The sequence below is a fragment of the Aethina tumida genome, chromosome 3, assembly GCF_024364675.1.
Source record: "Aethina tumida isolate Nest 87 chromosome 3, icAetTumi1.1, whole genome shotgun sequence".
NCBI classification, from domain to species: Eukaryota; Metazoa; Arthropoda; class Insecta; order Coleoptera; family Nitidulidae; genus Aethina; species Aethina tumida.
Window position 1 is genome coordinate 16,250,975 of NC_065437.1, and position 23,994 is coordinate 16,274,968.

The following is a 23,994-nucleotide window of genomic DNA, read 5'->3' on the forward strand; positions in this document are numbered from 1 at the left end:
TTTGTTGTCGGTTAAAATAAAACTAACTGCAAATAAGTGAACAAAATTATAGTCGATAAATTTGGAGGTGCCATCTTTTCGTGTTGTCAAATGTATCTTCGAAAGGCGAAATTTAATTTGTAGGGATAATGCTGGCTGCACCATCTAATCTGTAAATTTCAGTCTTTGTAATCGCTTGTCTCTATGGAGCACATGTGCTTTCAGTGGCAAATTAATTTTACTTAATTTGTTTGAGTGTTGTGTCTTCCTAAAGATTTATCTCACTATTAAATTAATTAAAGAGACAAGGTTTGTATGGAACATATGGGTGATTCAGCTTTTAGCACATTATTCCGGAAACCTGTTCGTTCGAAATGGAAGAGCCGGAGTTTACCGGAAAATTCGCGTAAGCAGATATTTTGTTTGTTTAGGTTAATAATGTATTTATATTGGACAAATTGATACGCTTACATACTAAATCTGCCGATCAAAATTCGAATGGAAAACAAGCCAAATTCAATTTGTTTTGTTTACAATTTATAAATTAATATTTAATTTTTTACTGGTTCTCTTACACGACTATAGATGTTATTATTAGTGAAGTTTTAACAAGTACAATAAATAATATGTAATGTACAAAATTAATTCTTTTGTTTCTAAATATATTATAAAACTTAACGAACTTGTAATTATCATTAATTTCAGCCTCTCTATTAATTAAATTTATATAATAATTTACTATCTTCTATTTATATATAATTTATATAATAATTACTTTCAAACTTTAATTTGATTGTAGAAATTTATAAAAATTAGAAACAAAAATACTTCCAAATTGTTAATATAATTTTCAGATTTTGAGAATTAATGTTAAACGACAAGAGAATTAAAATTATAAATTTATTATGCATTTCAGGAATTTTAAAACGAACAATTATTACAAACTATAAATTAAATTCAAATTTAATAACTGGAAATAAAATTTCGACGTGTCAGAATATGCAAAACGTGTTTCACAACTAAAATTTAATATATATTAATATAAAAATGCTACCTCATGTATTTTAATAACATGTCTATACTCTCAGCTTTATTGGCAATGTCTCGCGTATAAAAATTTAAATGCAATAAAGCTCTTCCCAGATTCTTCATACGAATATTCCAGTTTAATTATAAAAATCAAAAATTCGTTTGATGTCTTTATTAAAGCCTGCTTGGCAAGTCGCATTTTCTAATAAAACATTTTATAAAATGTGATTTATAAGACACGTAATTTATTTTTGTTTGGCATTTGACATTAACAAGTGCTCTAGTGGGTTATTTTCGTAATAAATGAAATTGACATCCAATTTACTTTTTATTCAGTAAATAATAGTTGATTTTTCGATATTAATTATGCATGTTTTAATTAAAATTTGTTCATTCAGAAATTGTATATTTAAATTTTCAAAACAGAAACTTGAAAAAAATTTACTAATAATAAATATCGTTGTTAAAAATTTTAAACAAACTGAATTACTATTTTATTTTTGATATTTTGTATTTTAACTATAAGAAAAAGAGAGACATAATTGACGTTAAAATCAAAATTTGGCGACTCAGAAATCGGAACAACACAATCACTACTATTCCGGTTGCATTGTCTGTAAATTATAGCATCTAAAATCGCTTTGCACGTGATTCATGTGCTTTCATCACTGAATTAATTCCATCTAACGTAACCGAAGATTTATTTCGTCATAAACATAATAGATTCCTGTAGTTTTATGCTGCATGCACGTAAATATATTTACGTAACGGAAAACCAATTTTGTTATGCTAAATCTCGCAAATATAAAACTAATAACGTCGATAAAATCCGTACTTTGATTTTTAGTCCAATTGAATCGACTTACAAGTTCGCAGTCCGTTTTCGAGTTTTTAGAAATTATTCTGAAACTACCGCAATTAATTTAAAGTTGCCACTCTTCGTCAATACCTATAAACTTCAGGGCGCCGGATAAATCCGCCACATTTAGTATATATGCGGTACAACGTTTAATTTCACCTGTTTATCTCAAATTTAATCTTGATAACAGTCGCATTAAACTAATGAAGCGAATTTTAAACTATAATTCCGTGGTGAGATTCACTCGTCTCACTAAACCTTCAACTGTAATTACTCATGAGAATAACACAGACTGGTGTGTTTATTCACGAACTGACAGTAAATGCGCTCCAGATCAGTCCGTTAAATATTAGGACGTCGCAGCTTATAAATTTTAATGGGTATTTTAGAATATGTCCTATATTTTATGAATATTTATAAGTAAAAAACAATTTGTCAAAGCTTTAACGGTTTAATTGCTGCTTGTGATTTTCCGACGCTCGGAAAATTTTTGAAAGTTCGGAAACTCGACAAACTTTTTCCAAACGTAAAAACAAAAACGTAACAGTTATTTATGGGGTTGTATTTGATGATGCACAGTTGTAAATAACAATTTTAGGAATGTTTGCATATGATGATTAATGAATGGATGAGTTTTGAGAGACGTAGATGAATGATAGAGTATCGAAAATATATGGGGGGTATATTTACTTTAATCTAGATTAGGATGTGGTCGCCGGATTTTGATGACATGCTTATATCCTTAAAGAAGGGACACATAATCGTCTAGAACTAGAAAAAATAAACCATCACTAGCACCCAGTGCATACGTAAAACGGCAATGACAGTGCGTGAATCCGTTTTGTAAATGGGTCGGGGGGCACATAAAAATTCCTCGACGATTTTTAATCAACAGCGTCGGCACACTTCACTGTGATGGATCATTAGCATGGGGACGATCACGTTGCCGGTCGGGTCGGGAAGCCGGAGAAGTAGAGGACACGGTACCGCGTTAAGGACTGTTGGGGGTAACGTTTGCGCCCGGGTGTAGCCCCCACCCTTCGGCATGCGGCGGCGCAGGATCAGGACTAAGGACGACGCTGGGAATACTTCCCGTAGGATGCAATCAGGATCTAAAGTCGTACTATGCAACGTTATGGCCTTACGGGCCGCTAACTCAATGCAACTGCCTCTTTTCCTTTAGTGTGCGATTTTTATGACACACTTTACGACTACGGAGGACATGAAAAAATGTTACATCTTAATTTCAAATAAACCTGCCCGTTCTGGTTTATTTCTTTTATCCTTTCGGGAGGTCGAAAATCACTTATAAAGTATTTCTCTGGACTTTTTCTTCACTGGATTTATTCCACTCACAATATTAAATCTTGAAAAAGTATATTTTAACCAACCATGGTAACAAAAAGAAAGTAATTTAAAGATTTTGGATACGTAGATTAAATTCCAAAAATATATCCAATAATTTAGAAATATGGCCATATTTTCTATATTATTAAAAAAAAAAATTTTAATTAATATATTCTTTAAAAATTAGTTTTTAAATAAATACAGTTTTAATTCCCTTAAAAGGTGTGCTTTCATTTCATACCTTTATTAAAGATTATCTTTAAGATGTATAAAAAGGAAAAATTAATGAATAAATAAATAAAATGGTCGTAATGTTATTACTAAAATCAAAGGACATACTTCTCAGAATTAACACAAAGAACTTACCATTTATTAAAATAATCCTCGCTCATTTCTGAAACAAAATTACGGTTACAGTTTTAGAATATTAAAACCACAGTTTATTAGTATGTATAAATAAAATGGTCCATTGAGGGTTTCTCATTAACTCTCAATATTAGGTGTTCAATTGAGCAATAAATCGCTTAGTAATTACCCCTCTTGTAAAAAATCGCCCAGCTTAAAATACACTAGAGGCACTTAAATATTTTCAACAGAAAAAAAGTTAAAAATTATGAAATCAATAGCACTTTAAATGCCCTTTGTTTCCAAAGCACTTTGCTTCCTTTTCTTCGCCACTCCCGCATTATTATTGCTATTGTGTACCGCTATTATGTTTAATGTGTCTTCAACTAACAATCAAAATAATGGATTTATCGCCGCTGCAAAACTGAGAAATGCAATAATTTCAAGCCTATTCAACGAACCTTTTTGAGATTTTTTCCCCTGCAGTGGTTTACTATTATAAATCAGCAGTGGAAATGTCGACAGACAATATACTGTAAGTTTTGTTGTTTTAATTGAATCATGTTTACCAATGTTCTAGAAATAAATCCTCCCGATTATTGGGGGTAAATTCGTAAACGGAATATACCATCAATTGAATTTAATTAACCGGAAGATAAAACAGCATCTGTTATCGTTGTATCATTCAACTCAGTGAGTGAACGATACAAAACAATGGTAACTGGCATGTTTTAAGAAAAACAAATTAAATGGAGTTGGGAGTTTTAGTTGAGTTAATTATCAGATCGTTGATTATCTAAGTTCTTGGTTCAGTTCAAACATTGTGCGGCATGGCTATTTATACAGTTCTAAACAGAAAAGAGCTTACTAGGCAAAATGTATCATGTAAAATTTAAGAAAATAGGGGAAACTTTCCGGGCACTGCTTCTACCGTTAACTTCCAAACCAAAGACAAACCCTTAATCGGATACATATATCTGGTTTAAACAACTTACGACACGACCGCTCTGTGTCTCACATAAAGAAGCAACAGCAATTTCGGGGAGTAATTTACATAATGGCGCCACAGCTTAAACCCATACACATGATTAAAGCATTACGTCAATTTATTATTTTCAATTTATTCGAAAATGTTCATATTGTCAGCATGTGAAATCGGTAAAAAATTATTTTAAACTTTATTCCAATTTAATAAACTAAATTACATTTCGATTTATTTAAAAGTTTATTTCGAAATACCAAATAAATGTATAAAATTATATAATACACATATACATGAAGTTATACAAAAATGTGTATTTTTCAATTCACTTACTTACACTTCACATTAAATAGTGAAGTGAGAGAGAATGTGTTATAATTAATTGTAAATAATTTGTTGCTTTATTATAAATGTTTTTAGGATTTTTGTTTAGTTTGGTTTGGTGTAACACTGGTAGAAAAAAAAATAAAAATTATTGACATTTGTAAATTTGCAAAATAATGTACTTTTAAGAAATACAGTGAATTTTTCCACTGTAGTATTGAAAGAATTAAATTATTGATGTCTTTTTGAGAAATGTTGGCCCATTCGTATTGAATTGCTACTATTAGCTCCTGAGGAGTTGTGGATGGATTTAGTCTCCCTAATATTGTATGACCTAGTAGACCCACAGGTGCTCGATTGGATTCATGTCGGGCGAGTTCTTCAATCTTTGCTCATTTGCATCTTCTACTAAGCATCTGCCTCACAGTCCCATTTACTCCAGGATACCTGCAGTTGACGATAAGACCGATTTTTTTTTGATATTCGAATTATCCAATTTTTTCATGCTTCCACTTTTCAGTTTCTTTTAAATTTGGTAACTCATATTTTTAATTTTTCTTTTGCAACTAACACAATTTTTATAACATAATATTAATAAAAAAATATTTATATTAAACTAAAATTATTAGATCATAAAATTGTTGACGCATTATTTCAACAAAAAGATAAGAAAAATATGATTTATACTTTTATTTAGCTACACGTACGTATTAAGGTATAAATAATCCCATGGAAAACCTGAGCATTTGTTAGAGAAAACACATCAAAAATAAAATATATTAGAAATAAATATAGTGTATCGTTATCCGATAAATCATGCCCCCGGCTAGATGTGATAGAATGAAATAAATATTTTGATAAGAGAAAGAGAGTATAAAAGCAAATAAATTCGGTTTATCTGAGTAAAGCAAATATTATTTAGAAAGTCAAAAACTGATACCTAATGATGTAAAAAGCTGGGCCGCCACGACGAACGGAAGTCGAAAAAGAATAGAAAACGGAAATTGGCTGCTACGTGTATTGCCATCATTGAGTGATACGATTCGATGGACATTACTATCTTTTCCAACATGCTCGACTTCACTTCTCCCGTACAAATGTACACGGGAAAACGCACTCACATTCGAACACAACAAATACCAAAATTGTATGTTGCATTTGAGGCTTAAAACTCAGTTTCATAATGATTGGTTTGATTCGAATTAGTTTGGTGGTATGTAAAATACGCGTGGTGGACTACTGAAAGTGTGCAGTTTAGCAAGTACCAAATTTACAAGGCAACCAAATTAGCAATTGATGTAATTATCTTCTACTTAATAAGCGGGAGCTGCTCACGCACGATCGTGTGTAAAACGCACGTCGCTCTAACGATCACGTGCCATTGCAGACGAGCGATTTTATTGTAGGTCGAAATTGGATACCGATCCAGAAATCAGCTTAAAACAAATATCAAATCTTCAATTAAATCGACATTAGGTCCCGGCATTGATATGAGATCGGAGATTATTTTTCTTCGCTTTCTGACGCCGTTGACCCGCATTACAATTAAAATTGGGAACGGACGTTTATCTTTATTATCCTTCTACTAATTAAAGGTTGACTAAACGGTTTCCGTTAATGAGGACCTTTTGACATTTCATTCGATTCACATTAATTGGATCGGAACAATTTCTTTTTGCATTCCTTCCAATTACTATTATTGTTCTTTTGAATAAAGGGTCTCGTTTGTCCCGTTTGTAAACTACATAAACCGTATTTTTAGTTCAGAGCGGACGTTTATTGCGGATCCGGACCCCGTTGTTTTAAAATCACATATCATACCTTTCAGATGGCGTTTCAGGATTGAACAATTTTCTGAAGATGACTTTTGTTGTTTAGAATATATGTCTCGGGCGCTTTCCAAAACTATTGTTCTTGTTTTGTGCGGTAGCTGTAACTTAAATGGTTCAGGATAAAAGCCTGTTCCACATACCTTCATTATGTATACTTTGACCTTAAATCTTGAACAAAGATCCAACATCACAAAAGCTTATATGGGCTTAGTACTGATTTGCCACCTGCTCTTTGTTCCAATGGCACACGGAAGTCTCGACGTAACGCATATACACACGTATGTCCCTAATTCAATAAATTCAACTCCGATTGAGACCGGAATTATAAATAATTATTTATCACATTAAATACATGTGAGCATATGCAAATTGTATCGATTTTATGGTAATGAATACTGTTTGTTTGAGTGTTATTGCTTATTTTAATTTACATACGTGCATATTCGTTTAAAAAACCATTATCAGCCAGCAATATATTTTAAATAGCTGCGTTTTTTACGTCCCACTTTGGTGAAAACAAATTTTAATTGGACGTCCGTTTCTATTATTTAATAAAGCAGTGTGTTTTAATTACCACCGGTCACATGAGTGCCTAAATTTATGCGGGAGAGGTCGTTTAAATAAAGGAATTCAAAATGCTTAGCTACTAGATTGTTCCTCATAATGCCAATAAAAATATTATTTCACTAAAAACACATCTTTTGATGAAAGTTGTTAGGAACAAAATTAACATAATTATTTGCGGTCTTATTGATACAATGAAAAGAAACGAAACGGAGGACAAAAACAAATTGTCGCTTCCCAAATCCTAATACATTCTATATTAAGATTAATAGATTTTTTGCATCTAATTGTGTTCACAAGCCCATGAAAGCAACGTGAAAGCACCGACGGCGAAACTATAAAAACTTGATAAGGACGGCCCTAAATCATTAGGATAAAATAAAAACAGTGGAAAATTGATGCCGTTTCCGCAGAGCCTATGCGAAAATGCGGAAACATATCCACAGATTAATCTTTTTTGGCCATTTTAAGCGTTATAAACTGGCATGTTACAAGCTTTATTTGTTGCCGGACCGAAATTTTTATTGTAATTATGGTATAAAACAAATAATCTAGCACGGTATAATAATTTTATGATGGAAAGCAAAATAATTTTTTAATTGTCGGAATCAACGTTTGTCGGAACAATGTGGTTACATTTTAATTTATTTTAACAAACAAAGTTTCGAATTAATGTAACGATTTTGCAGTAAATTCAGTTATTATTCAACAATAATATTGCCAATTTGCTATTTTCATTAGAAATTCTTGCAAAATACACTCTTCAGTTATTTATTTAAATATAAGTTTTTTTAAAATTGTTACATATTCATTTTATATTAAATTCAAATAGATATGTTAATTTTATTTATTTTCATTTCATTTGATTTATTTGTATATTTTTCTCGTTGAATTGAAACAACTACACCACACCAATAATAATTGATTATTGTTAATATTTTCTGAAAACGGAAAAAATAAAGTATACACTCTTCAGTTATTTATTTAAATATAAGTTTTTTTAAAATTGTTACATATTCATTTTACATTAAATGCAAATAGATATGTTAATTTTATTTATTTTTATTCCATTTGATTTATTTGTATATTTTTCTCATTGAATTGAAACAACTACACCACACCAATAATAATTGATTATTAATATTTTCTGAAAACGGGAAAAGTAAAGTATACATACACACTTCAGTTATTTATTTAAATATAAATTTATTAAAATTGTTACAAAAATTTAAAAAAAAAATTGTTTTTCTGAAAAAAATAATAATTATCAAAATTTGTTGTGTATAAAAAATAAAAATTTGAACTTAATATGAGGTATTTCCACCTCTACTACAAATAACAGCCTCACATCTTCTGTTTATACTCAAAATCTGGGTTCGAATTTCATTTTGGTCCAATTTCGAATAGAAGATGCTCCACATCCTCTAAGTTATTCGGACAGTTAGAATGGTCCCTTAAATCTCTCCCAAAAATGTCCCCTATTGGGTCTGAACTGCGAGCTGGCCTGACCCTGATATTAATCCTGCTCTTCTAGAATGTCCAACATTGAAGTTCCCTAAGTCGTTATCGACTTTCAATATTTATTTCAACCCCTTCTACGTTTTCTAACTGAAACTGTAAACTTCTTGTAGTCACAAATCGTTGTCTCAAAAAAAAAAAAATAAAGGTCTCAAAAAACGATCTTGAGCAGGAGTTGTAGCACGATTTCAATCATAACATGGTCTCCTAGCATGGTCACCAACCTCCATGTACCATGTACGAAACGGCGAGCTGCGGCGATTGTTTAACCTGTTGTACTAATTTGCCAATAACGGTATATACTAGTAACAAAAAAAAACATCTTGTAGAAACATTTGCACATTTTTTTAAAAGTCATATACGAAAGTTTCAAAGTTAATGCAAACAATGTACGATTTAATTAGACAGAAAAATTTATTTACATAATTAAAGGTGATGTTTTAATGTCTTGGAACGGTGTATATGTATATTTCCTGGTTAATTTGCTTCGATGATATTGTTTGGTTGTTTACCGATATCCATCTGATCGCTTATCGACATTTAGATTAGTTTTTTTGCTAACGTCAAATATGTAACCGAAATTTCAATAAACTGAGATTAATGGAACTAATCAATTTATTAAAATTATTCCATATATTAACCGCCATAATTTTTTATTTCAATCATAGTTGTTTGATTTTATCTTTGAAATTTTGATAAGTTCATTTATATTTTAAACAGTCGATCAGTTGGTAAACTGTAAAAATAAACGTTACGAATTGTGCGGTTGGCACACAAAATATCATGTTACTTAAAGGCTTTTCGGCTTTTTCAGTTGTCACAAATAAGAGAATAACTTTTATTGATCGTCATTTCACACGTCAATAAAGGAGTAATGATTGATACGACAGATTATTTTGAGAGACAAGTTAGAGACTTTACCGCTCCGATTATTTGACGCAAAATATATCATACAATAGAATAAACAAAATCTTCTTACGTATTATCTTTCCCAGAACTCGAATTTCCTATATTATGGATTAGAATCAACTTATAAATATGTAGAATATGAATGAGAAGGAAAATCTAATATTTATTAGTTAAAATCTAGATTATATATCTTGACTAGAATGTTAAATTATTTAGTTTCTGTACAGTAATCAATAAGGGAATAAAAATATATTAAACTTACAGTATTAGGAGGGCGTTAGATTACAAAATAACGATCGTCATTATCCCCACGTTACTTTCCGTATCCTTTGGTCCATGTCAAATTTGTCAACCAAAATTCGGTTACGATCCTTACAAGCGTATTAAAACATTATACAAATTACAATTTATATGGATACTTTTGCCTTCCAAAATGTTATTATCTACTGGCCTTTTGTTTTAATAATGGCCGGTTATAAACATAATTGAACAACTTTTCAAATTAATAACGCTTTATTTAATTAAAAAGGGTAATGCGACCTATCTTGGCTTGACACTGTTTGCTTTCGATAATCATTATCCGAATTATGGAAATGAATATCCATTATTTTGATGTTCTCCTGTTATGATTTTAACAAAAAGTTTCCTTTTCAATATTTTTTATATTCATAAACATTATTATCCTAGTAAAAAATAACTTTTTTATGGTTTATACATTGGAAACAGGATACTGGTTTCGGTTTCGGTTTCGATTAATTCCTAGGATTATTTTGATAAAACTAGAAAAACTCATGAAAAAAAAAAATAATAAATGGATCATGAATATCAAACCAAACATCGAAATACGCAGTGCATCATTCAAAATGCCTCCGACCGATATTATTCATAATTAAAACAAGTCCACCGCTAATAAACGTTTCGATGTTATACATCATAGGTGACCCGACCTTTGGACACCCACATACATTAAATACACAGCGTGTAAGTGTATTTGAGGACCTTAGTCACTGTTTCCCCGTTTTATTTAATTGCCAACGGGTCTAGTCTTTTACTTTATCCTACTCGTGTCATATTAATTATTCGTGCCATCCGTCTTCAAGAGTTCGTTTCGTGTTGCATTTGTGAAGGGAATTAGCCTGTGTGGGACTAGTGTAGTGCTTGTAAAATGAAAAATGGGTAAGGATAATGCAGTTTTAAACGGAAAGGAGGGTGTTAATTATTTATGCAGCTAATGCATATTTTTACAATGCCTAAATGGATTTTGTTTAGTATGTATACCAACAGAAACTATCAACATAAACAATAGAACAAGAAATTATTAAGCTAGGAAAGATGTAACTCTTCTATTCAATTTCTAAAATAATAAAAATAAAAAATATTTACAGTATGGCAAAAGTACCATTTAGAAACGTCTTTTAAAGTGATAAATTCAAGCAAGTTATTGCTATGATAATTATTTTTAGAAATGCGCCCCAAATAAAGCCATCTTACATCCCCTGGTATAGAAAATGGTGGCACAACAGAAGCGGAAAAGAGAAACGTATCATATACGCTGCCTTAGCCGTAACATTCGTATTTATAATCATTATCATACTGTATTTTATATTCTCTGGTAAGCAAACAAAAACAGTGGTTACGATAACGAGATGGCTTTAATAATTTTTCGATTTCGATAGTCGAACCTGAAGTTTGCACGACATCAACATGCGTGAGAACTTCGATGGAATTGTTAAACAATATAGATCCGAAAGTGGACCCCTGCGAAGATTTTTATCGGTTCTCGTGCGGCAATTTCCTGCAAAACACAAACTTAGATAATCGCGGCTCGAGATCCGTCCGGGACATTATGGAGGACGAAATCCAAATCGAAATTAGAAATATGCTGGAGGAATCGATACGACCTGATGATCCGATGGCTTTCAATTTGGCAAAGAAATTTTATCGAGCTTGCATGAACGAAAGTGCAATCGACGCCCAAGGATTAAACAGGATCAAGGAGATTTTTAAGCAAATAGGCGGATGGCCCTCCCTCGATGGGTATAATTGGTCCGAAGACGATTTCGACTGGAAAAAGGCGGTTTATAAGCTACGACAGATTGGAGTTAATTTTCAGTTCTTTTTTATGCTGTCCATTGGTCAGGACGAGGAGGACCCTTCCAAAAATATTTTGTATGTAAGTATGCCAATTAAAGTTAACGTTTACCTACACTACATCGAACTTAAATTGTACTAATTTACGATAATTACCAGAAAAAACAGATAAACATACAATTGTAAAGCAAAGCGGCATATTTTATTCAAGGAGAGCTTTTGAAAGTTGGTGAGATTCAGAATTTGTCAAAAATTTATTTTTTTCACGTAAAATTTACGTCATTAACTTTCAATATATAGTTACTTTTTTATTATACAGGGTGCTCCATAATTTGCATTTCTAAATAATAAGATGATTTCTTAAAAAAATTCTAATAAAAGACCAACAGAAAACAGAATAGAAAGGGTATCGCGCCATTAGAGTTACATACTTATTTAGTTTACTTTCATTATTATTTATTTATAATTTTGGTAAATAATACATTTTTATACTTAATTGATTATTGAAGCTCAAAAGAATATTTTTTAATATTGATCTAAAAATATTATATATCTTTAGTTTTAGATACGACCTTGTTGTTGTTTACTCTACTCCATAACTTACGTGTTCATAAAAAAATATAAAGATTAAATCCAAAAAAAAAAAAAAAATACTGGCATGATTTATTTTGAGATAAAATAATTTAAAAAGATCAGCCCGTAAGGAAATTTGTTGACTAAATTAATAAACAAAAAAATGTGAATTAAAATATCAACATAACATGTTCTCAAAGTAAGAAATTAATTAAAAAAATGAGTATAAAGTATATTTAAACAATTTGACAATTTTAATTTTATAAAAAAAATACAATTAATTTCAATTACATCTGCAGTAATTCTTCAATTTATTAAAATTTTTAAACGTAAACTTTATATTGCAGTATATTTTTAATTTGCTTTTGTTTTTTAAATTATTTTTTTAGACCAGTTATACGATGTAATAAAAATAATTATCAAATTGGTTTAGTTTTTTTTTTTGAATTTTATATTGCAGTATATTTTTAATTTGCTTTTGTTTTTTAAATTATTTTTTTAGACGAGTTATACGATGTAATAAAAATAATTATCAAATTGGTTTAGTTTTTTTTTTGAATTTTGCTTCATATACATTTTTTGTAGGAAATTGAGCGTTCTAAAAAAAGATATCTTACACTTTTTTTATAACTCTAATCGTTCAGAAGACGTCGAAGGTCAAAGTTTGAAGAATTTAACAAAAATTTCTTTTTAACTTCTAAATCTTATAATTCGTAGATAAGTAAATATTAAAAAATGTCCAATATATAATATTTTTTGTACGAAATTTAATGCTTTACGAAAAAGGTCTCTTGTGGTTAATCGATTACTCTAACCATTATGTTAATTTATAGTTAGTTATAGATGTTCTAAGTATAATTTTGTTAAATTACTCATCTCAAATTAGGACATTATTATCAATTCATTTTATTAGCACTTACAACACTATTTAGTCCCAATCAAAACGTGAACAAACAAAGCGGCCAACAGAATCTAAAACAATTCCAGTGATTTGTAAATATAATTCAATTTGCCGTCTCTAACACTCCGAGTACTCCACATAAATTGGTGTAACACTCACTGAATGAACAGGTTTGTAAATTGCATTAATTAGATTCAATATTAAACTACCGTCTGCTAAGTTAATAAATTAAAACTGGCCCTCCCTGTATTGTGATGACTCTAGTTAAGAGCGAGCGAAAACTCATCGGAATTTCATTTACACTACTGGACAAAACCAGCTAAAAAACACTCCAGCAATTGTTTTATACGTCTACTATGAAATATGTGTTATGTGTTTAAATGCATTAATCCTTGGATAATCCTACAAGGACATTAATAACGCTTTTTGTTGATAAAATAATTATAATAACAAAGTGGGTATATTTATTCATAGACTAATAGATTTAGATGTTTTCATAATTTATAAACCATTAGCATGGATCATTTATTCCCGGCCAATTAAACTAATGTTTTGTATATTATTATTTTTTGAAATAACAAACATGGTACACGGAATTTATGAAATATTTATCCATTAAAAGCGTATTGATTCTGAAAGGTTAATTTTATTAGAGTAAAAGTTAATATTTACATTTTATAAAGTATATATAGTTAAATCTATGTATATAAAAGGAAGTGATATATTACAAAATAGAAACAAATATTATAGAAATAAACATATAAATTACTATTTAAATATTACATATCACAATATTTTGTAATTAATAATATTATAAATTAATAAAGATATTTTTAATGTATGTGATAAGTAATATCCTTAATTAAATTTGTAAAATTATTTAAAAAACTATGTATTTTATTGAATTACATACTAACTAGACGAAAATATAATATATTATACTAATTATTTATGCGGTTTTCAGTGAATTTTTGATCAATGTACAAAATATAATTAGATTAAAATTAATAAAGGGATATTTACAATAATATATAATTTATCAGATATTAATATATTCACTAAACAGTAAATGTCAACAAATACATATTAAAAATATTGCGTATGTCCTATCTTCATATCAGGTAATTTATTGTACAGATATATCGATTACTTTTATAAAATATATTGTAACATTACATTCGCTTAAAATTTTTAAATAATTATTTGTTGTTTTGTCGGAAATTAATCCACAAATAAGTTAAGTTAATCTTGGTTTATGGTGTCTTAGATAGAAGATCCCATGTACGGGCCATCGGGAATAAGCAACGAAGTAAGAACAATGTACTTAGATTATATGGTGGACATCGCAGAACAATTCGGTGTGTCTCGACGACGTGCCAAGATAGATCAGGAACAAGTGCTCAATTTCTTTTTGCAGCTCGCCAAAGTAAGTAAGATATCTTTCAAAATAAATATTAATGTATTTCGAATGTTTCAAAAGGTCAGTGGGTCAAATTGGAAACCTTTCCGTCCCCGGATGCAATATAAAATAAATTGGCAGATTTTAGTATCCACCCAAGACTTCATCAAATATAAACAACGTTTAAAATTAAAAATCTTAGCGTTGTGCATGCGTGAATAATTGAACTGTTGCTTTTGGTTAAACCAGCTGAACTTCATTACATATTTATTATATTTTATCAGATTTCCGGCGAGGCGCAGGCAGTTAATGGAACATCTCATATATACAATCCATTTTCGCCGTCTGAATTGCAGCATGAATTCCCAACTATTCCGTGGTTTCAGTTTATAAACACAATACTCGGGCCTGTAGAGACACTCACATACGATGACGTCATCTCCGTTTCGCACCCCCTTTATCTGCGGAAATTGGAGGGGCTACTTGAAAAAACTCCAAAAAGGTAAATAGCTTGAATACTTTTGTTTATTTTTTTTAGATATATCTCCGTCTCATTGTTTTAATATTATATAAATATTGAAGCTCGCAGAGATACTAGAAATTAATTTTTTGCGTCAAGTTCATTTAAAAATAAAATAAAAATTGTATATATGAACATTTCTACTAAAATGATACAACTTGAATCCAAATAAATTTACTTACGTATTAAAATAAGCCACTACGAATAAAATATTATATCTCAGGCAAGGTCCATAGTGGAGGCAAATGTGCATCCATTCACCATATACTGAATAATGTACACTTGTAATTTACAGAATCCTGGCGAATTTCATGGTATGGCAAACATTCCAGTATTTAATTAATTATTTACCCTCCACAATATTAGATAGAGGCTACGAATTTCTTGAGAAAGTAAACGGGAAAAATACTAGAAAACCTCGTTGGAATATATGCATTAAAGCAACAGAAGATCGGTAAATATTTTATTTTCCTGCAGTAATGTTAATTTTAAATATTTGATTCACATCTCAGCCTGGATTCCGTGATATCTGCTGCATACATCGAGCGATACTTCGACGACGACACCAGACTCAGAGTAATGGAAATAATAAGAAATATCAAAATTCAGTTCAAATACAATCTGCGCAAATTAGAGTGGCTCGACGCCGAGACGAAAAATATGGCCCTGGAGAAGCTGCTCACCAGCGTCGAGGAAATTGTGTCGTATAAGGATTTGATCGAATCCTTTGAGCAGGACCACGTGTACAGTAATGTAAGAAAACTTATACGCTAAACGTGACGTTCTGGTTTCACACACGATACATCTGTACTTATAAATTGGATCTAATATACTAAAAATTATTATAAATATCCTCCCATTTATATTATTAACAAAAAATAATTTAATAAAGTTTACTGATAGATAAGAAAATGTCGAAAATCAATAAATACTTCATTTTCATTTAATTTCATGGTTCATCTAAACAAAAATCTATTAATTTCATCTTTTTTAAAATGGTATATTCATAATCAACTTATTTATACGTATTAAACTTATTTATTCATATATTTGCCTACGATGAAAGAACACAGATGTTATTAAAAAATCGCTTACATTTCAGTTGAAAATAAATGAAAGTGAGTTTCTTCAGTCAGCAATAGACTTGGATTACATTAATCTCAATATAAAGTTTGGAAAATTGAGGAAAAGAATGAATGATAACTGGCTAAGACTAAGAGGATTTGTTACTGGACTCAACATCGTCTTCTCCCCAAAGGAAAATGTTTTACGTAAGTAATATCATGTTTCTTCTAGAATTAAAATACTAATCATAAATGTTTATATTATTTGTCTCGGCAGTTTGGATCGAACCCGAATATAATCCTGGGAATTAATTAAAATACAATCAAACCAAAATATTGCTATCATAAAGCTTATAAAAATAATTGGAAGGTGCAGATTTTGATATATATATTTTTAATTACTAATATTATTTTAAATATCTAAAATAAATAGGAAAATAAGAAAATTTTTGACAATTTGTATGCATTTTTTTTTTATCGATAATACTTAGAATATCAAAAAATTTAGTTTATATCTTTATATAGGAGTCATTATGTATTACAGTAAAAAATAAATAAAATGAGACTTAATTGGACAAAACTAAAAGGTCCCAAATTATTTACTTATGTTACAAAAACATGGTGGTTTAACTAAAGGACAAGACTCATACACCTTAAAATAATTGCAAAAGTCATTACATCCATATTCTTTTCCACATCCCTGCAGTACCTGCAAAAAATTAAAGAGTTAAAATTATTGATAAATAAGAATTTCCAACAATATTATTTAAAATACTATATAAAATTACTACGTACTTGAAGAAATCAAATAAATTAAAAATAAAACACAATAAATTAGTGTTTTTTTGAATAACATGTCGAGGAACTAATAATATACCAGATATAATTCACATTTATATGCGTGTTCAAGTTCATTGGTATTTCTAAGTTGTACTTTATTACATATTGTTAATTTTAAGTAGTCTTTTCGATTAAAACGCACATTTGAGGCTTAGGCACGTTACCAACGAGACGTTACATTGCATACACATTAGTGTGCGGCACTGGCACTGTGTCTCTTGTGGGTAGTACCCCTATATATGTAATGTTTCGTGTCTGTAAGATTGGACCCACAGACGACACATTTTGACCACTAAGTTGTTAATAGCGCCACTACGTTAGTTTCGATTATAGATTATAATAGAATAGTGTAATCATCACTTGAAATTATAACTAGTCCATTAAATCATATTCGGCCAACACCAACCCACAAATAAAATAATTTGTGCATCTATGAATGTTAAACCAATCGTTATTAATTGACTGATCATAAAATGAGTTGTAAACCCTTGTGTAGGTATGAATATTTGTTACATTGATTTGTTACTGGACTTCACATCGTAATCCTCCCAAAGGAAAATGTTTTACGTAACGTTATGTTTCTTCTAAAATTAAAATACGATTCATGAATATTTTATATTATTTATCTCGGTACTCGCAACTCTAATATAAACAGGGGAAATAATCAAGTAAATCAAGCAATACAAATATTACTATTATAAAGCTTATAAAAATAATTACGAGGTGTTGATTTCTATATTATTTTTAATTATTAATAATATTTCAAATATCTTGAAAATTTTGTTTGACTCGTAAGAAATAATTAGGAAAACAAGAGAATTTAGGAAAACAAATTGTATCATTTTTTTTATACTGAAAAAACTTTAATATCAAAATATTTGTTTACATAGGAGCCACTATGTATTAAAAAATAATAAAACAATACTTAGACAAAAATAAAAAATTATTTACTTATGTACTTCGATTAATATAATACACAAAATAATCTATTACCAACAATGACATGGTGGTTTAACTAATGGACAAGAATAATAATCCTTGAAATAACTGCAATAGATATTACAACCATATTCCTTTCCACATACTAAAAAAAAATTTTTAAATATTTATAATAATTAAATTTTTATAACCACAATACCTTTTTCAGTACCTGTAAAATATGAAAGAGTTAAAATTTATCATAATCAAACAGAATTCACAACGATTCTAATTTAAAAAACTATATGAAATTACTACGTACTTGGAGAAACTAAATAGATTAAAAATAAAATGCAATAAATTAGTGTTTTCTTCAATAACAACATATCGAGGAACTGATAATGTGTCAGGTGTAATTCACTTTTATATACGTTTATTGGTATTTTCAAGTTATACTTTATTACATATTGTTAATTTTAAGTAGGCTTTTCAATTAAAACTCACAATTTGAGGCTTAGGCACCTTACCCACAAGACGTTACATTGCATACATATATATATATATATATATATATATATATATATATATATACGTATATAATGTTTCGTGGATAATGTTATGTCTGTACGTTTGGACTCACAAGCGACACATTTTGATCACTGAGTGGTTAATAGTGCCATTACATTAGTTACCATCATAGAACATTATAGATCAGTGTAATCATCACTTGATCTAATTATAACAAATCCATCCAATAATGTTCAGCCAACACCGATCTGCAAATAAAATAATTTGTGCATGAATGTTAAACCTGATCATGGATGGTCAACCCTTGTGTCGTATTCTTTCCCAAAGGAAAATGTTTAACTTAAGTAATGTCATGTTTCTTCTAAAATTAATATACAATTCATGAATGTTTTATATTATTTATCTCGGTACTCGCAAGTCGGATATAATAAGGGGAATTAATTAAAATGCAGTATTAATTTTTTTATACTGGGAACATTTTAATATCATAATATTTCTATGCAAACACAAATAACTTAATAAGACAAAAATAAAATTACTTACTTATATACTTCGATTAATATAAAACACAAAATAATCTATTTTCTACAACGACAGGTTTAACTAAAGACAAGAATGAAATTCCTTGAAATATTTGCAAAAGTAATTATAACCATGTTTTTTTTCCACATACTAAAATAAATACTTAAATATTATTAATTAATTTTTACATTTACCTTTTTCCAGTATCTGCAAAAAAGTAAAGACTTAAAATTTTTCATAACCAACCAGTATTTCTAACAATATTATTTAAAAAACTTTCACAAGTATGTATTTAAAATTATTCCTTCTTAGATTAGAAATAAAATGCAATAAATTAGTGTTTCCTTGAATAACACGTTAAGGAACTAATCACATGCCATGTATGATTCATTTTTATATCTGTGTACAAGTTAATTGGTATTTTCAAGTTATTACATATTGTTAATTTTAAGTAGGCTTACAATTAAAACACACAATTTGAGATTTTGGCACCTTACCCTCGAGAAGTTACATTGTATACACATTGATGTGCAACAGTGGATAAGTATCCCTATATATGTAATGTTTTGCTAAACCCAGAATGTTTCGTAGATAATAGACATAAATGTTGGATCCACAGGCATAACATTTTGACTACTGAATGGTTAATAGTACCACTATGTTAGTTTTCATCATAGATCATTATAGAACAGAATAATCATTATTTGATAAAATTATAACAAATATATCCAAATATTTTCGACCAACACCAGCCTACAAATAAAGTAGTTTGTCCATCTATGAATGTTAATACAATCGTTAAAAATTGATAATGAAATGAATTGTAAACCCTTGTGTCGTGTTAGGTATGAATATTTGTTACATTGATTAATTACTGGACTCAACATCGTCCTCTTCTCAATGTTTTAAGTAAGTAATGTCGCTTTTCTTCTAAAATTAAAATACGATTCATGAATGTTTTATATTATTTATCTCGCAACTCACAATTCGAATATAATCAGGGGAAATAATTAAAATACAATGAAGCAATACAAATATTGGTAAATAAAAAAATATAAATATATATAATATAAAAATAATTACGAGGTATAGACTTAGATGTTTTTTTAATTACTAATAATATTTATCTTAAAAATTGACATAATTTTTTTATACTGAGAAATCTAATATCTAATATCAAAATATTTCTGTACATAGGGGCTACACTATGTATTAAACAAAAATAAAACCCTAATTGGACAAAAATAAATTTTTTACTTATGTACTTCGATTAATATAATGCACAAAATAATCTATTACCAACAATGACATGGTGGTTTAACTAATGGACAAGAATGATATTCCGTGAAATAACTGCAAAAGTAATTACATCCATATTCTCTTCCACATACTAAAATAAATTTTTAAATATTCATAATAATTAAAATTTTATAAGTACATTACCTTTTCCAGTACCTGCAAAAAAGTAAAGTAATATTATTTAAAAGACTTTAATTACTACGTACTTGAGGAAATCAAATAAATTAAAAATAAAATGCAATAAATTAGTGTTTTCTTGAGTAACAACATATTGAGGAACTGATAATGTGTCAGGTATAATTCACTTTTATATCAGTTTATTGGTATTTTCAAGTTATACTTTATTACATATTGTTAATTTTAAGTAGGCTTTTCAATTAAAACCCCCAAGTTGAAACTTAGGCACCTTACCCACGAGACGTTACATTTGTACATACATATTGTTGTGCGTCTGTGGGACTGTGTCTTTCGTGGGTAGTACCTCTTGCTAAATCTGGAATGTGCCGTGGGTAATAGCATAAAGGTTGGACCCACGGGCGACACATTTTGACCACAGAGTAGTTATCAGTGCCACTAAGATCATTATAAAACAGTGTAATCACTAATAAAATTATAACGAATCCATCAAATCATGTTCAACCAACACTGGCCTGTAAATACAATAATTTGTGCATCTATGAATATTAAACCAATCGTTATTAATTGACCAATCATGGAATGAATTATAAACCCTTGTATCGCGTTAGATATGAATACTAAATATACCTAACGACTAATAAACTGATCGAGCTCAAAATATATTTTAACTTGAGTTTTGGGCATTTTTGTAGTAAATGGTGCACTTATTCAGATTATCCTTGTCGAAATCGTTAAAACACAATGGATGGTTGTTCCAGGATTTCCGATTGGCATATTCCGCGGCATCTATTACGAAAAGGACCGGCCCCAATACATGAACTACGGCGTGCTGGGCTCCATAATTGCCCACGAAATATCCCATATATTCATACAGGCGGAATACGGGAATTCGAAAGGCGAATTAAGGAGTTGGTGGTCGAGCCGCAGCCTACTCAATTACGAGGAGCAGCTACAATGCCTCTCCAATCAGTATGCAACCTTTATTGTTCCTGAGTTAGGCCATGTACGTATATCCTTAGCTCGACCTTTAACTTCTAAGGTACCTGTGTCCGATTATGGAGTTTTCGTTTTAATAAATTGTAGACGGTATTACAGAAAATTAAGGAGGTTTTGTTAAATAACAGAATTTTACTGATAAGATTTAAAAAGTGTTGATAAAACCCAAATACAAAATAATAAAAAGGCAGATATGTCGACGGCTGTTAGATACATAATACATCCCACATTGCGCCACAATACAAAGTCATAACAGCTCGCCGAACATTCAGAAATGCATTTAGGACGTAACGATGATATGAATATAAAAGCTATTAGATTTATTGCCTTCAGATCTTCTTCCAATACGGCAAATACAAATTATGACGATAAAATTTTATGAAAATTCCGTCAGAATATGGAATAATTTCTTTATTTTTAATAGTTTTACTTCGTATATAAAAATTTTCTTAAAAAATTCTAAAAAACCTGAAGTAATATTTGAAATTCCATTTCGAAAAAAAGCAAAATTTATTGCATTGCAAAAAAAAATGAATATTCTTTTTGACATACTTAAAAATCTAATTAATCGTGGAGGTCAAAAGTATGGATAATTTTAATTGATTATTTTTGTTTATCTCCAGTTATTGAAAATTCCTCGAAAAAACGTAATTTTTCGATCAGATAGTGAATGTTTTCCTAAGGACCTCACAGAGTCCGGATTTAATTACAATTGAACACCCATGGCAGTATCTGCATACTTTTGATCACCACTGTATGCATTTAGCTTAATAAAAAAATCAATTTATTTTTATAATCAAAACAATTAATATATTTAAACACTTTAATCTTTAAATATATAACATTATTTTTTTAGGATACTAATTTTTAAAGAAATTGTATTTTAATAATGAGTTCAAATACATTTAGCTTATTAGTTAATTCCAATAATCTTTCAGAAAAATAAGCTTTAGTTAATAGAATTGAATTCGACCCACACAAATCACATATAAGTAACAAATTCCGTTTAATCCGCAGCTGAATTCATCGCGAACCCGCGATGAGGACATGGCCGATTTGGCCGGAATGAAGGTGGCATACGACACGTACACGAGATGGTTGCGTGAGTACGGAAGTGAGCCCAAACTTCCCGGACTGAAGTACTCGCCCAGTCAGTTATTCTGGATATCGTCGGCCATCCATCAGTGTTCCAAATATTCCACCGGCACCCTGAAGAGGTACATTGCGAATTATCAACAGTCACCGCAGCAGTTCCGCGTGAACGGACCGCTACAAAATTTGCACGAGTTCGCGTTCGATTTCGGCTGCAGTCCCGGCTCGAAAATGAATCCGCCCAATAAATGTACGATATGGTGATTTATTTTTTGTATCAGCAAAACGATGTGTATTTATTGTTAATATAGGTTTTATTTTAATAAGTGTTTTATTCTATGCAAACAATTATAACACAAACAAACAATTTTTATAACTCCAAGGTAGTCAGTATTAAACGAGATACATATAACAAAATATCCATAAGGGCATATTTAACGTATTTCATGCTATATTGAAATTTGCACTAGTTTTGTTGACAGTTCTAAGGATATTGAGGAGGAGGAGGCCTGGGGTATATCATGTCCATACAGCGACATGAGAAACAATACTCAGAGTAACGACAAAGCGGTCGGCAAACATTTAAATAATCTCTACAATTCACTAAAATTATAATTATTACTAATTACTCAATAAATATTAAGAATTAAAAAATATACGTTACCTTGTCTCGTGGTTCTCCCTATTAAACCATAATGTGGATTATCTTCAAGATCTGTATTAAAAATCATATTAAATTTCTCATGGTGGTTGCAATTATGTGTGACAATTTTAAAGATCAATAACAAAGTAAGTGCACAATCACAGTCTGATATCTTATTTATATTTATTGTTATAATTGGTGTAATTATTATCATAACCCAAATTATACCATTTCTAACTTATGCAAAAGTCCTACCTCTTTCAGATTTCTCCATGTTTCCTAAAAATAGTGTTATAGTTTTCTACATATATATAAAATATAGTAGTCTTACCGAAATTTATCAGAGAACATAAAAATATGGCACACAAACAAAATTTTCCTTTAAACAAATCCATGATGAAAATAGTACTTAAAATTATCAAGGTGTAATTGAAATTTATACTAAAATTCAAGGCTATTATTTAATTGTTTGTTTAACTGTTCGTAATTTATTGTTTATTGTTCACTGTTACTTTTCGTTAAATGTTTCAATTGTTTTTGAGAACGTTATCATTAAAATAAAATTTGACGTCTAAATTTAGCCATAAACTCACACAAACATTTCACACAACCACAAATAATTGAAAATTATAATTATTTCAAATTTAATAGGGTAGATGTCTGAAGATAGAAAAGTGCAAGACAAAACATCGATATTTAACATAAGCAGAACCATCATTATTTTATAAATTAAATTAAGAATTGTCACCTAAATTACGGGTCTCTTCTGGTCCATCGTTCAG

General features: G+C 29.6%; 2 protein-coding genes and 3 long non-coding RNA genes across 5 annotated transcripts in view; 1 reads left to right on the forward strand and 4 right to left on the reverse strand.

Moving 5' to 3' along the window:
* Positions 1-2,838, reverse strand: part of LOC109600255 (lachesin) — a 146,846-nt gene extending 144,008 nt beyond the window's left edge. The window contains exon 1 of the mRNA XM_049965373.1: positions 2,558-2,838. The gene's annotated coding sequence lies outside the window, so the exon portion shown is untranslated. The remainder of the gene's footprint in view (positions 1-2,557) is intronic.
* A 7,896-nt stretch (positions 2,839-10,734) lies between these two features.
* On the forward strand, positions 10,735-22,895 carry LOC109601529 (neprilysin-2-like). The gene is made up of 10 exons (XM_049964492.1): positions 10,735-10,864; positions 11,152-11,300; positions 11,365-11,861; positions 14,521-14,679; positions 14,937-15,154; positions 15,468-15,626; positions 15,685-15,925; positions 16,275-16,443; positions 21,240-21,484; positions 22,495-22,895. The coding sequence occupies exons 1-10, from the start codon at positions 10,854-10,856 to the stop codon at positions 22,831-22,833; spliced, it is 2,187 nt and encodes a 728-aa protein (XP_049820449.1). The 5' UTR covers positions 10,735-10,853; the 3' UTR covers positions 22,834-22,895.
* Positions 16,807-17,118, reverse strand: LOC126264871 (uncharacterized). Its single transcript, XR_007547470.1, has 2 exons — positions 17,032-17,118; positions 16,807-16,945 (listed from the first exon to the last, which is right to left on the reverse strand). It is a non-coding gene; the product is annotated as an uncharacterized LOC126264871 (long non-coding RNA).
* On the reverse strand, positions 18,002-18,443 carry LOC126264870 (uncharacterized). The gene is made up of 2 exons (XR_007547469.1): positions 18,215-18,443; positions 18,002-18,160 (listed from the first exon to the last, which is right to left on the reverse strand). It is a non-coding gene; the product is annotated as an uncharacterized LOC126264870 (long non-coding RNA).
* LOC109601531 (uncharacterized) lies at positions 20,279-20,648 on the reverse strand. Its single transcript, XR_007547468.1, has 2 exons — positions 20,488-20,648; positions 20,279-20,434 (listed from the first exon to the last, which is right to left on the reverse strand). It is a non-coding gene; the product is annotated as an uncharacterized LOC109601531 (long non-coding RNA).
* Positions 22,896-23,994: the final 1,099 nt, after the last annotated feature.